Here is a 15905-nt window from a genome sequence, read left to right as displayed (position 1 = left end):
AAAAAAATTTGGGGGAGTACCAGGGATCAAACTTGGGACCTTGCACTTGCGAGGCAGGTGGCGGAACCACTGAGCTAAATCCCTAGCCCAAAGGAAAATAATTAAAAAAAAAAACGATTTTAGCACATCACTTTTTAGAATCTAATTGTTCCTGGGTTTAGAACACATAAATTAGTTTAAAATTGGGCTCTTATTTGTATAAAGAAAGTTAACTTGTACAGCAAAAGATGTTGTAAAAGTTAGCTTGCACAGTAAAAGGGAATAAATAGAAATGAAAATTACTTTCTGAAGTTGCTTTCACTATAAAATTGTTAGACATATTAATCAGTACATAGAGTCAGACAAGTGGAATTGTGTGGTCAAATATATACCCAATGAATTCAATACCAAATGATACTCCAAAAATATCTTTTAAAACAATCAATTCATTTTCTCTCTTTTACATTAAAATTTAAAAGTAATCATAAAGGGAGAGGAAAATGCAAGAATTTTACAGATTTCTCAGCAGCACAGTGCTGGAATCCATGTCCTGCCATATCGTCAGTTTTTATAGGATGATCAGGGACAGAGTTGCTAGTAAACTGCTTGATTTCTCTATACTAACATATACTGAACACTTCAAAGTGAAATGTGATACTTCCCCCTGAAATAGCCATAATTTTGGGTTCAAGTTTATTCTGAGAACCATGTATCTTCCAGGAAAGATGTGAGTTGTGATCCCCTGTGATAGGGTGAATTTCCTTATCTTTAAGGCCTCTGTGTATGAGACAGGATTGAATTGCTTCAAGGTTCACCCAAAGTCCCGAGAGCCCTAGAGGATTATTTTGGCACTCTGACTCTCCTGTTCTCTGAAATGTTTGGCAAGGTCTCAGAATTTCATCAAAGAAAAAAATATTGAAACCCACAAAATTAATGGGAAAAAACATCGTAATTGACTGCATTCGCCAAGGCAATCATATTGATTCAGGAAATACTCAGTATGAAGATGTATATCAGCTATATAGTGAAAGACTTGGCTTCTGTTTAAAATGATCTTTCTACAACTCACTGGGTTCTTATGTGCTTTACTCACATGAAATAGGTATGCTCTCCTAACTTTTGTGATAGACATAAAATTAAATGCAAAAAATTTCAAACATGTTCTAAATCTTTCCTAAATAAAACTTCCTCCTAGTAGCTAACACCCTGGATTTCTTATGTTTTTCTTACAATTTTATTGACTTACTAAATGTCAACTGGACATTACTTAATAGCATTGTTATATGTGAACAAAAATGCATCTATTGCCATCCTGTGGCCATTTCCATGTATATAAAACTGAAAACAATGTGTGTCTTTTCTAAAGAGATTTTCAGTCTTAAAATCTTACTGCTTATAATTTTAAGAAAAGAATTTTTAAAACCAAAATAAATGAACTATAACTGACCATGGATGGTAACAAAAAACAAATACTGAGTCAGTCCTGATATTATCTTAGGAACATTTATTTGCTCATACCTATATACTACCATGATTGATTTTTTTGTTTTTTTTCTGGTACCAGGGATCAAACTCAGGACCTTGTGCTTACAAGGCAGGCACAGTGCAACTGAGCTAAATCCCTGGCCCTTACCATGATTAATTTTTAAATCACCAAGAGAAGACTTACAGGCAACTCTGTACAGGATTCTAAAATATAATTTAACATTAACGTACTGTGCTTAGGTTAAAAAAAGAAAGCCAAGAGGACAAAGTTCTGAAAAATTATAGTAAGAGAACAGGAAAAAAAATGTAAGAGTTAAAAACACAGCATAATCTTAGTGTGAGAGAGATGCAAAGGCTTAAAGCCACATGCTAAGCAATGCTTTTCCACCCGGCCCTATACCCAGCCCTGGCTAATCTCAATAACCATCTTGAGTACTTTTTCTTCATTTAGGTCCACAGTTACATTTGCAATTATAATGGTACTCAATAAAATATGCATCACTCAACCATTATCTAAAAATTAAATAAAAATCAGCTATTAAAGCAAAAAAAAAAAAAAACCAAAAAACAAAAACACTTCACTACTCAAAATATTCTTAATATTCTTTCCTGATTTGTGGAGTTTTTAAACAAAAGAGATCTTAATTTCTACTGCCAAATTTCAGAGCTTAGATTATATGAATTGTAAAGAACTAGAAAGCAAGAAGGCAAATGAAGCACAAATCTAACAGCCTTGCAGAAGCATTAAGACTATCAAAAAAGGTTCGGGGATTTAGCTCAGTGGTTCTGCTGCCTGTTTTACAAGCATAAGGTCCCAAATTCGATCCCCAGTACCAAAAAAAAAAAGACTATCAAAATACCTTAATGCTGACTGTAGAATTATACAATTTTGATAACGTAACAGTATAGAAAATGTCATTCATATAATAACATGTAATATGAGAATCACTTGTTTTTTAAGCTGTAGTTGTTGGTCAGTATCACTCCACAACACTAAACAGCTCTTACAAAGTTCTTAACAGCCACAATTCTTGCCTCAAGCATAGTATAACTGAAGACAGATAGTTATGATATACATACAGAGCTAGGTACAGAAAAAATGACTGACATTTAATTTATACAAGAACCAAAATGCAACATTAAAGAAAAAACACTAAGAATTAAAAAATCAATTATAAATAGTATTTAGTGGTAAAATACAAGATTCTTCATCCAAATCAACAAAAATGTGAGAGAAAAGACATAGGCATAGCGGGCAAGGACTTTCTAAACAACCCAACTTCACAAGAAATAATATTAAAAAATCAACAAATGGGATCACATCAAACTAAAAAGCATCTGCAAAGCAAAGGAAACAACCAACACAGTGAAGAGACAACCTATCAAGTAGGAAAAAAAATTTTGCCAGCCGTTTCTGGGAGAGAGGACTAATACCTAAAATATATAAAGAACTAAAAAGAATTTCTCAGAAGAAATTTCTCAGAAGAAATATAAATAGCCAGTAATACATGAAAAAATGTTCAATATCACTGGCCTTAGAGAAATGCACATACAACACTGAGTTCCATGTTACTCCAGAAAGAATGGCTGCCACTAAGAAATCAGATAATAACATGCTGGAGAGCTTGCAGGGGAAAAAGGGATCCTTCTGCATTGTTGGTGGAAATGTAAACTACCACAACCACTATGGAAATCAGTACGGAGATTCCTCAGAAAATTAAAACTAGAAATTCCATTCAACCCAGCTATTCTCCTTCTAGGTATTAGAGTTAAAGACATCATTTATAGTGATATATACATATTCATATTTATAGCTACACAACTCATAATAGCTAAATCTTGCAAGCAGTCTGTATGTCCACCAAGAGATGAATAAAGAAAATGTAGTACTTATACACAGTGGGGTATAACTCTGCCATAAAGAAGGATAAACTTGAGTCATTTGTAGAAAATGGATGCACCTTGAGACCATAATGTTCAAATAATTCAGACACACAGCTTTAAATATCGCACGATTTCTCTTGTATGAGAAACCCAAAATATAAATAAATTAAAGAGGAAAATAAAAGACAGGTAATAGGAAAAAGAGAGATAGATCTTTTACAAAAGAAAAATGGACCAAAAGATGGAGGGAGGGGCTATGGTGAGAAAGGGGATATAAAAAAGAACTATGACATATGATGTACATATACCAACTCCACAAATAAATGTAACCATTATGTACTGCAAATAGGGTACCAGTAGGAATGTTTTCAACAGTGGAGGACAGGCAATAGGGGAAATAGATATGAGCCCCCAAAATGTGAAACTAGGGGGGGAACGTGGGGCAAGGGAGGTGATGGGTTTTCTTTTTTAAATGATCGAAGTTTGTTAGGTACATGCAGGAATCTCAAAATAAAACCTATTAATCTGTATAACTAATATGCACTTGGGCCAGGGATTTAGCTCAGTGGTTCTGCCGCCTGCCTCGCAAGCACAAGGACCCGAGTTCGATCTCCGGTACCAAAAAAAAAAAAAAACTAATATGCACTAATGAAAAAAACAAAGTGAAGAAAACATTCATCATTATATATTTGTTCCATACTAGGACAAGTATCAAACTGTTATAGAACTTTCTTTCTTTTTTTTTTTTCCTTTTTTTTTTTCTGGTACCAGAGATCGAACTTGGGACCTTGCGCTTGCAAGGCAGGCGGCGGCACCACTGAGCTAAATCCCCGGCCCAAAACTGTTATATTATTGAGGGCCAGGGATTTAGCTCAGTGGTGCTGCCACCTGCCTCACAAGTGCAAGGTCCTGAGTTCAATCCCCAGTACCAAAAGCCAAAACAAAAAAAAAAACCTGTTATATTATTATTTGTTATGAAAAACGTCTTACCTTGTTGCTGTTGTGAAAGCAAAATATCAGATATATTTCGTACACGTATTAAATGACTTTGTACTGGCTTGTGTTCAACTTGCTTAACATCCTGGTCTTGCTTTTGTTGGTTCTAAAGTATACAAGACACAAAAGCATATTATTGTTTTTTAAGGTTAAAAAAATTAAGTAAAATTATTCAGGTGTTCATTGTATTATATAAAATTTTAATAATATGGTTGCTTTCAAATTGCCTTGTCATTAGGTTATTAGCAGTTCTACCAATAAATGGAAAATGGAGTACAATTTTTCAAAATGATTGCAAGAAAAACGTTTTAAAATATTTTTATAATATACACAAGTTTCAAATATTTAAGTCATTTCTTTTAGTTTTATTAGAGAATTCAGAGCTACTTATATATCAAACTATTCTAGATTTATATATACATGATAGATACAAACTTAATTCTGCTGTAAGTTCTTCCACACAACTCTTCTGCAATGAAAATTTACCTAGTGCACTGCAATTTTCAGAGCTTTTATATATAGTAACATAATTTAATTCTCCCACGTGTGAGGAGGTATTGTTAGTCTCCATTTGCTACTCAAGAAACGCATGCTCTACCTCTCTTCCTTGCCTGTAACTAACTGCATCCAAAATTTACAAGACACAAATTTCTTCACAACCACATCACAAAGGTGATGATTGTAGTCATTTTCTTTCTTTCCTTTCTTATTTTATGTGCTTTGTTATGAATGAGTTCTAGAAACAGCCATCAGATACACTTTAACAGGAACTTAAAAAAATACATAGTTCTTGACCCTTATCAACAAATACAAGCAGAATATCTGAAACATCTGTCTACATGGACACACATGTAAGTCCTCCCGCTCTTGCAGGCACAGTACTTCATGTAGAGGTAGAAGTGAGCAACTTTGGTTTGCAGTGGTAACAAATAATGACCCTCAACTCTGGTTTTCAAATGTAGAGTTATTAGTCATAATAGGTTTCTGTCTTGAAGAGAATACTATTTCAGTGTATATTTCTAAAATGGGTACCACAAGTTGAGCATCTGTATTTCAAAAATGCAAAATCTGAAATGCTCCAAAATTCCTAACTTTTTGAGTACTGACAGATAAGATGTCTCAAGTGGAAAATTCTCTACTTGAGCTCATGTGATAAGTGGCAATAAAAAAAACAGGCACATTAAAAATAATATATAAGTTACCTTTAGGCTATGCATATAAGGTGTACAGGAAACAAAAACTTTGTGTTTAGACTTGGGTCCTATCTCCAAGGCATCTCATTAAGTATATGTAGATATTTTTTTAAAACCTGAAATCCAAAACACTTCTGATCTCAAGCATTCCAGATACAGGACACTCAATCTGTTTGCCTGTCTCTGGCTCTGACTGCTGAGACTCCGAGCTTCTTGACTGGTTCCCTTCCTTTACTCCAGTGAACATGAACTGTGCACTATGGAGTAAATGGCCTGCGTTCAAAACTGGCTAAGGCATTTTCTAGCTTTGGCCTTGAGCAAGTTATTTAACACTTTGATTTCCTTATTCATGAAATGGGGATAATAATAACAAATACTTCATTAGGTTGTCATAAGGATTGAATGAGTTAAAACACAAAGAACTTCAGTTCTAGTGAAGTAAGCATTGTAAATAAGGGTGTTATCATTTATCATTACTAAAGAAATTAACAAGAGGGCCGGGGATTCAGTTCAGTGGTTCCACCGCCTGCCTCGCAACCACAAGGTCCCGTGTTCAATCCCCCGTACCCAAAAAAATTTAACAAGAAATCTCAGCTAAAGAAATCCAACAAAGTTGTTTTTTGAGGTCCACTTTTCTGAAAACACTTTGTAGTTTTATTTTATTGTTTATTTTTTTGGCACTGGGGTTCGAACTCGGGTCCTTACACTTGCAAGGCAGGCGGTGGAACCACTGAGCTAAATCCCCGGCCCTGTAGTGTTATTTTAACACAGGCCACAATGAAGGCAAGCAATCTCTTCCTTTTTAAACAGCTTTACTGAGGTGTAAGTTACAAGATAATGAACTGTCTGTATTTAAAATGTACAGTTGCTAAGTTCTGATATATGTATATGGAACTATCACCACCCTCAGGGTCACATAATGGGCTCATCCACCCATCTCAAGTTTTCTCACACCCCTTTGGATTTATTCCCTCTTCCCCTCTCCACTTCACCTCCCACTATCCCCATCAAAGATTTGAAATGCTTTCTGTCACTATAGATTAATTTACATTGTCTAGAATTTTATATAAATGGAATCACAGAGCATGTGCTTTGGGGGAGGGGAGTCCAACTTCTTTGACTCAATCTTTTTGCAAGAATTAACCATGTTGTTGCCATGTATCAATAGTTCATGCATTTTTATTGCTGAGCAGTATTCCATTGTACAGAATATAACATGATTAGTCCATTCACCAACTGAACATTTGTGTTGTTTCCAGTTTGGGGCTACAACAAATACAAAGTTGCTATTAATATTCATATACATGATTGTGTAGACATGTTTTCATTTATCTTGGTAAACTAGAAGTAAAATGCATGAGTAAATGTGTTAGGTGTATGTTTTATTTTTAAAACATAGCTAAGCTGTTTCCAAAGTGATTGGATCATTCTATATTTCCAGTGGCAGTGGCTGAGAGTTGAGCTGTTCTACATTCTTGCTAATACAGATAGCTGGCATGACAGTCTTTCAAATTTTAGATTTCTAATTAGTGCAGAGTGGTATCTAACTGCGATTTCATTTTCATTTTCCTAGTGACTAATAATGTTGAGAATCTTTTCTTTGGTTTTTGTTTTGTTTTGTTTTTGAGCTAGGGTCTTGAACTCACAGCAATCTCCTGTCTCAGACTTTTAGCACTGGAATTACAGGCATGCACCACTATGCCCAGGTGAGAATCTTCTGATGCTTACTTGCCACTCATCTATCTTCTTTACATGAAGTATTTGTTCACATTTTTTGTTCATCTTCTAAATGGACTGTTTGTTTTCTCAGTAGTCAGTTCTGAGAGTTCTTTTTTCCCTTTTTTGGTTTTTTGAGACAGGGTCTCACTATGTAGTTCAGGCTGCCCTTGAACTCACTATGCAGCCCAGGCTGGCCTAGAAATTATGGCAATCTTTCTGCCTCATCCTTCCCTGTGCTAGGATTACGGGTGTGCACTACCATGCCTGACCCTGAGAGTTCTTTTTTTTTTTGGTACCGGGGATCGAACTCGGGACCTTGCGTTTGCGAGGCAGGTGGTAGAACCACTGAGCTAAATCCCCAGCCCCTGAGAGTTCTTTATTCAGTATATTCTGGATGCAAGGATTATCTGTATTGTATGTGATTTGAAAATACTTTCACCCAGTCTGTAGCTTACATCTTTACTCATTTAATACTATGTGTTTTGAGAAGTTCTTATTTTTGATGATCAACTGTTAAATTGTCTTTTTCATGGATGATGCAATTGTCATGACATCTAAGAAACTTTTGGCTAACTCATGGTCATAAAAATGTTTCTTTTATGTAAAAGTTATTAACAGATATTTGTTATTAAATAGCTTTTCCTAATTTTTTCGGTCACACATTGGTAACACTGAGCCACACATAATGGTGTGTTCCACAAATAATCTTCATCTTACATATTTTTTGTTTTCCTCAACACTATGTAGTGCATGATCCATGCAATGAATATTTACTGAATAAATTAGTCCATAACGAGAAGTCATTTGCCAGCACATGAACACAAAACTGTATTTAATAACATGGGCATTTTTAATTAACATATTAGAAAACAATTATCCTGCTTTTTCAGTACACAAGAGTTCATGGGTCATGGGCCATCATCATTATGATATTTGTTGTGTTTTCATGAAACACATTTTATAAATTTTAATGTGATAAATATTTACTGAGTACCTACTATGTGCAAATTACTGAGCTAGGTACAGCATAGAGATATGAATGATAATAGCTACTGAATTCGATGTCAGAAATCTTATATATGTTGTTTTTAATATTTAACTTGAAGATTTTTCATCTTTAAATTCAGGCTGAGAAGAGCTAAGGAATATGTTCAAGGGCACAGCTAGATACCGGCTGAACTAAGATTCATATTCAGAATTGAGTCAGTAAAGAAAAGAGGCATGATTTGAGGCTGACTCCAAAGACTATGCTTTGGACACTGTATCACTGAAAAGCCAATACTATTACAATTCTTATTTTAGTAAAGTGAAAATGCACTAAATTTAGTACCTGAGAAAAATCTTCAGCTGCTTCTGGTAAATGAACATCACTTCCTTGTGTTCTCAGAAGTGCTGTGGGAAGAACGACGTTGGAACGTGGCTGCAACTCCAACTCCCCCAAACTCATTGGGCCATGACTAGCACAGGGATCTTCATGAATACCACCTGTTACCGAATATGTGAGCATAAACTAAAATAAACTGATTAGAAAAAGAACAAAGCTTCAGCTTCACTTGCTGAACTAGAAGTAACAATGTACCGTAATCAAAAACACCTGATATCAAGCCTTTGTTGCAATTAAAACCAAAGCTCACAGAGAATGCAAATGGTATGTTAAAACCCCATGACGTACTCTAAGTTCATCAGCAAATTCCTCCATGCAGTCCCTCCCCATGCCCTTCCTACACACCAAACTCAGTACTCCTGCTTACCTTTTCTGTCATAAGTCAATATAATACTTTCTATCTGGAATGTGATTTTTTTTTTTTTTTTTTTTTTAGTATTGATTGCACTTGCCAGGCAGGTGCTGTGTGCTACTGAGCTACATCCCCAGCCCCTGAAATGTGATCTTAAAGAAAAGGGCCATTTCCTGGCTAGAAAATGCTGGTATTGCTTAGCCCTGCCTATTCTGTAGATTTTTCTTCAACTGTCAAGCTCCTCCTTTTCTCATTTAAATGGCATCTCAATCAAATCAATAAAAAAGTAGAGATTTCTATGTATCTAATAAGAACATCACTGTATATTTTTATTGCACTTTATACTCCAAGCACTTTCCTATATGTACATTATCTTATTTAGTTTGAACTTCACAATCATTCTATAAGATAGGTCAGATAGCATTATAAACTGTCTTCCACTGAAAAAACTGAAGTTCCATGAAGTTAAATGACTAGTGTATTTAAAAATCAGAAAGTGTGCTGAGGTTGTGGCTCAGTGGTAGAGCACTTACCTAGCATTTGTGAGGCCTTAGGTTTGATCCCCAACACACACACACACACACACACACACACACACACACAGAGCAAAATAAAAGAAAAAATTAGAAGAATAGTACAAGGCATAAAGGAATTTAAACTTGCTTCTTCCAACTCCCACTTCCAACTCTATTTCATGTTCTCCCTAAAATATTTCTAAGAAATTCTGTATTTCCCAATTAATGGCCACGTTTTAAATACAGCAGAATACAATATGTCTCATTTTAACCAATAGAAATAGACTTGAGCTACTTGTAAACTAAATTGTTTTCATAAAATATTTTAAAGACACCACAGATATTTTACATTTAAAGGCAATCACCTTAATTGAAATCGCACAATGGACAATTTCTAGGTATAGCAATAATCATACTCTCTTTTATGTTAATCTAGGCTTTAAAGGGAGTTTGTATAAAATGAAATATATCCACTGAGTTTTAATTTTTACTTTTATAGTATTCAATCTATACAAAATAGTTTATCAAAAATACTACCTGGTTAATTTTCATTTATTTATCTAGCATTACATAAAATGCATGCATGTATGTATGTATGTATGTATTTATTTATTTTGGTACCGGGGATCGAACTTGGGACCTTGCGCTTGCGAAGCAGGCTGTGGAACCACTGAGCTAAATCCCCGGCCCTAAAATTAATTTGAATAATGCTAATATCCATAATTTAGAGTAACTAATGCTCCAGGACTTGTATTTATTTCCTTATATTTTGATATGCCTTTTCCTATTCCTCTGTCACCTGTTCAATATTTTCCAATGACTGGCAAACAAATCAAGAGAGAAGAATTAGCACATACGTTGAAGGGGAAGAAGACACTAGAAGTCTTTTTGTTGGCCAGGTGCAGTGGCACACACATGTACTCCTTGCTACTTGAGAAGCTAAGCAAGACAGCATGGTAAGTATGAGGCCAGCCTGGTCAATTCAGTGAGACCTAATCTAAAAATTTTCCAAAAAAAAAAAGGCTGGGGTGTAACTTAGCAATAGAGAACTGGCCTAGCCTGCCCCCTACATTCAATCCCCACTATGCCAAGAAAAAAAAACTCACTTTGCTGATCCTAAGGTACATATCTAAAAACTTCAATAGGTTCTAGAAAGAAACAATTAGAATTAATAAGAGAATTTGGTTCTGTAGTTGGATACTAGATAAACATACAAATATGACTGGCTTTTCTATTTATGATAGCAATAAGCATGCAGAAATGGGGAGAATCTATAGTAATCAAAACTGAAATAACTAAATATAATTTTTTAAAGGCATAGAATTCATATGAAGAAAAACAAAATCTTTTTGAAAGGCAAAAATTATTATTGAAAAATTTTAAACAAATCTGAAAAATTTTAGAATAAGACATGAACAAATATAATTCTTCCAATATATAAATTAGTGTAATTCCAACTTGAGTGATTTTTAATTGCATAAAATAATTTTGAGTTTATATGGAAAAAAGTGTCTAAGAATTACCAAGTGTGACAATGAAAAAAATGGGATATTTTCCCCAGCAAATAACAAAATGTGTCTTAAAGTCAGTAAATGTTTTAGATCATCAATAGGGCCAGGGATTTAGCTCAGTGGTTCTGCCACCTGCCCGCGCAAGCACAAGGACCCAAGTTCGATCACCGGTACCAAAAAAAAAAATAGATCATCAATAATCTTGAATACTTACAATAAAGAATCCAGAAAAATATCCCTATGTCTATGAGAATTCAATATATAAATTGGCTGATACATAACTGGCTATTTATCTGGAAGAGAATCAAATTGGATTTCTGTGTATGCTACTTATTAAACAAATTCCAGATAGAATAAATATAAATATATACTAAATCTTGCAAGAAAAGTAGAAGGTTACAGGTATAAAGCTTGTATTAGGGGAAACTAAGTCATGAGAACATAGAAAGTACGGTTCAGCATTCCTAATCCAAAACTCTGAGATCCAAAACCTGAAACTTTCTGAGCACCTGAATGACACCACAGGTGGAAATGTCCCCATCTGTCAAGTGACAAGTTTTAGTCAACACACAAATGCACTGAAAACAACATAAAATTGCTGTCTGGTATATGTATGAGATATGTCTGAAACATAAATGAATTGTGTGTTTAGACTTGGGTCTCTCACTATATACATGCGAGTATTCTAAATTTTTTTTTTTAATTTGAAATCTGAAACACTTCTGGTCCCAACCATTTTATTAAGCGATATTCAACCTATATAAAAGACAGAAATATACAGCTATGTAAAAAAGTTGATCACATAGCAAAAAACATAAACAATGTCAATGAATAAAACACAAACTTGGAAAAAGATATTTTCAATACAAACAATTTTAGAAAACATTTAAAATATAGACATAGCTCAAAAAGTAACCAAAAATTTAGAGCCTAACAGATGGGGGAAAAATAGAGCAAATTTCACTAATAGTCAGAAATATACTTGTATGTCTCAAATGACAAAAGTTTTCCAAAGAAGATAATACAAGTTCAGGAATGCAAGGAAAAGACTCAAATAAATTTAAATGTTTAAGAAAGTTACTTGAAATAATCTAGTTTTCAATTAAAAATACACTTGCCCTTAGAGCCAGTAATTAAACCTGAGGAGCTGTTCCATGAAGTATAAACTGCAAAATATATTATATATATGTGCAGATTATTTATTTATCCTAGCATTGTTAATGGTGGGGGGTAATGGTAATAAAGTAAATATTCATCAATAGAGAACCAACTAAATAAATTACTAAAAATCCATACCATACGATTTTATATAATCATTTTAAAAGAATGAATTTAAGCCAAGTGTGGTGGCCCACAACTGTAATTCCAGCACTTGGGAGGCCCAGGCAGGAGGATCACTGTGAGTTCAAGGCCAGCCTGGGCTCCACAGTGTATAGTGAGTTCAAGGCCAACCTGAACTACATAGTGAGACCCTGTCTCAAAAAACAAAAAAAAAATTTTTTTGGTACCAGGGATTGAATGCAGGACCTTGGGCTTGCGAGGCAGGCGCCAGAACCACTGAGCTAAATCCCCAGCCCCAAAACCAAAAATGTTTAAAAATAAAAATAAAAGAATGAATTTAAATAATACCAACTGACCTGGAGTAATCTATAAAGTTTACTGGGCAAAAACAAAATGTAGGCAAGTGACACATCTCAAGTTATAAAATAATGGCAATTGTACACTATATTGTGTATATCCATATAATTAATTATACATGAAAGGAAAAATAACTGTGAAGTCGCAGGTGATTTTTAACCTGGGTTACTTGGGATAAGGCAAAATGTGCAACAGGAGTGGATGTGCATAATAGCTTTCAAATCATATAACAAGCTATCATTTAACAGGTAGTTACTGTGTGCTACACACTACATACCTTGCTAGATGACAGGGATATAACAGTGAACAAGATAAAATATCTTTCTTCGCATGAGGTTACAAATCACTATAAGAGCAAATCACTATAGGAAGGTGACATTAGAGGATTATACAGGGTGCACATGACAAGTCTCTAACACAGTAATTAGGGGTCAGTGAAAGATTCCATGACAGCAGTCACATCAATGCTAAATTTGCTGTGTCACTGCTAAAAAGTGTGCTCGTTAAGTGCTGGTATCTTGTCTACATAATGCAAGGTAAGCTGCTATAAGAGGGATAAGTATTACTTGATTAAAGTCAAATTTAATTTATCATCATTTAAAATCCCCAATTTTACTTATCTAGAACCATACTGCATTGGGAAAGCAACCATAGCATACTTTCAGAGAAGAATAAATTCAGAAGACAAGTTCACCTGAATTACCAGCACCAGTGGTAGTATTTTGTCTGGCTCATCTACTAAATTATCCCACTTGTATTACCATCCAAAGGAACTTCAAACTCAGTATACATAAACCCCACTCATCTTCTGTCCTCCTAGTCTGTCCTTCCTCTGTGATCCTAATCTCATGGTAAAAGGGATGACCATCTATCCAATCACTCTAGCCAGAAACCTCGCCATTTGTTTCCCTTTCTTTGGTACCTCTCCTATCCAAACCATGTCCTGTCTATTTCCTTAATTGTCTCTCAAATCTCCCTTTCATACATCCTCACTGCTGAATAACGTCTCACCAGGCGTACTTTAATACTTGTCCGATCAGACTCCCCGCCTCCAGTCTTAAACACTCCAATGCATCCTTCCCATTACACTTCAAATTACCTTGTAAATAAACAGTTATATGATCATATTACTCCTTTACTCATAATTCTTAATGGCTTCATGAATCTCATATGACATTCAGAAGTGACAGAAATTCAAGACTGAATTTTTCAAGGGAATTAAGTAAGATTGGCATTATTTTCTATTTTGTGCACAAATAGATCCTATCATCTTAAGTAAATAAAAAACTCCTTGATACATCATGCAAGGTTTTTCATGACCTGGTTTCTGCTCACTGCTGCAAACACACCTTAGGATAACCGTGTCCTGAGCTCTAACTGACTAAGTACTTGCTACTTCTTGACTCTGTCACCTGTCTCACTGAATATTCTCCTCAGTCTTTCAGGACTCACTCCAAGTAGGACTCCTCTCATCTATGAAGTCCTTCCCAAATGCCCTCTCCAGCTACAACTGCCCCCCTGCCAATATGGACTTCTTTTCAGCATTCAGAGGACCTCAGTCCCAGCCAATCAGGAAGAACCCTGGGAAACACCCAGCCAACCCAGCAATGGATTCATCCCTCTCAGAAGTGTGTAAGATAATAAAGGTTTGTTGCCATCACCTGCTAAATTTGGTGGTAATTTGTTATACAGCAACAAACTAATATCCCCACTAGACAGATGAAGAAATTTGAATTCAGGGTTATGAAGTTTTTTTTTATCAAAGATACAAAAGTTAGAATTAAAGCCTATTTCTGAAATTCTGAAAGCCTAAATTCTGAGCTACACTGTCTTTTTTGTTTTAATGCAGGGTCTTGCTTTGTAATGCAGGCTGCCCTTAAACTCACTATGCAGCCAAGGCTCGCCTTGAACTGTGGGGATGATTCTGGCTCAGCCTCCTAAATCCTGGGGTTACAGGTGTGCAACAACACAGTCAGCTGCTACAGTTTTATATGTTCAATATTATGTTAAGCTATGTTACTTATTACTTTTTCCAATTAAATTAAAGAAATACAATGTACCTACTATTAAAAAAACACTCCTCTTGCAGATGAGGATGGGATCTAAGAATGGTGGGAAAGGGGAGGGAGAGGAATGAAAGTGGAAATAAAAAGGACCTAAGATGCCCTGAGTAAAACAGAAAAAAAAAAAAAAAAGATGCCCTGAGTATATGTACAACACCCATGATAAATGTATTCAGTATGCATCACAAACATGTACAATACTAACAAAAAATGGTTTTTTCTTTTAATTTTTTTCTTTTTAGTACAAAAAATTATTTTAAAAGAGAAAAAATAAGACCCAAAATTGCACTATACCACAAGTAATATGCTGGGTACCTCGAGAGATATAAGGAAAGATTGGATAGGCTACATTCGCTTGGATTTTATTCTGTACTAATGTACCAAGTACACATTTAGCTCTTCCCAAGTACAAGTGATCTGCAAGAGCCACCTAGTGTGAATTCTGTTTAACTGCAACCTACACAGTTGGATGGATATAAATGTCACATTTTATGTCATTTGATACCTACTAATTTGAAAATTGAAACATTTAATACTTTCTCCCTATGCATAAAACAAGAAATAATTTATTTCCATGGAAAACTCAGCCTTGAATTTCTCCCAATTCTGAATGATATGAGGTATTCACTAAGTATAAAACTAATTCTTTAAATCCACCAATGTTTTCTAACCCCAGGCATTCCTTTGCTAATTTCTGGCAACTATGTACACCTGTGGAAGCTTGGTTTCACTCAAAAAATATAGCAACAGGCATGGAAAAACTAGGAATAAGAATATAATCAAGCTTTATTAATTTGCAAAATGTTTGCATGTGCAAATTTATCTACTCACTAAAATGTATTTGTAAGTCCAAGATCAACATCAGCAGTACTTCTGCAGTCATTTGTGGACCTGTGGAGCAGAGAACTGGAACTGCCAACTAAGAACTTCCCCAGCTGAGGCTACACAAGGAGACACTCTTGCCTTCTTATTTCAGCTCTCACACTGTAAACAAGCAACTTTCACAGGTATCTAAGGCCAGATTTCTGTGGAGGTTCGTGTGTGTGTGTGTGTGTGTGTGTGTGTTTGTGTGTGTGTGTATGTGTGTGTGTGTTTTAAAAGCACCAATGTACTCTGTACTAGTCCTAAGTGTAAGAAGGCTGTGATGTGCCCTGTGGAGAAGACAGGTGTGTTACAGAAGCTGCAT

At 35.1% G+C, this 15905-nt stretch overlaps 1 protein-coding gene across 12 annotated transcripts in view; it reads right to left on the bottom strand.

Annotated features, from left to right (window-relative positions):
- Positions 1-15905, bottom strand: part of Kiaa0586 (KIAA0586 ortholog) — a 141905-nt gene that overhangs the window by 50438 nt on the left and 75562 nt on the right. For 10 of the 12 annotated variants that reach the window (XR_015450914.1, XM_021249200.2, XM_087210146.1 and 7 more), the window contains 2 exons: positions 8587-8741; positions 4339-4450 (listed from right to left, as the gene is read on the bottom strand). The exons of 1 other annotated variant lie outside the window; for it this stretch is intronic. Coding sequence is in view for 9 of the 11 variants with exons in the window: in XM_021249200.2 (XP_021104859.2) it covers positions 4339-4450; positions 8587-8741 (267 nt within the window). In the remaining 2 variants the exon portion in view is untranslated. Of the gene's footprint in view, positions 1-4338; positions 4451-8586; positions 8742-15905 lie in introns of those variants that run through there. One more of the 12 variants, XR_015450917.1, reaches the window with a different exon arrangement.

The sequence above is a fragment of the Heterocephalus glaber genome, unplaced genomic scaffold, assembly GCF_053883595.1.
Source record: "Heterocephalus glaber isolate CG9 unplaced genomic scaffold, H.glaber_assembly_v1.0 deba00001118, whole genome shotgun sequence".
NCBI lineage: Eukaryota > Metazoa > Chordata > Mammalia > Rodentia > Bathyergidae > Heterocephalus > Heterocephalus glaber.
This window is presented reverse-complemented; position numbering and strand designations above follow the sequence as displayed.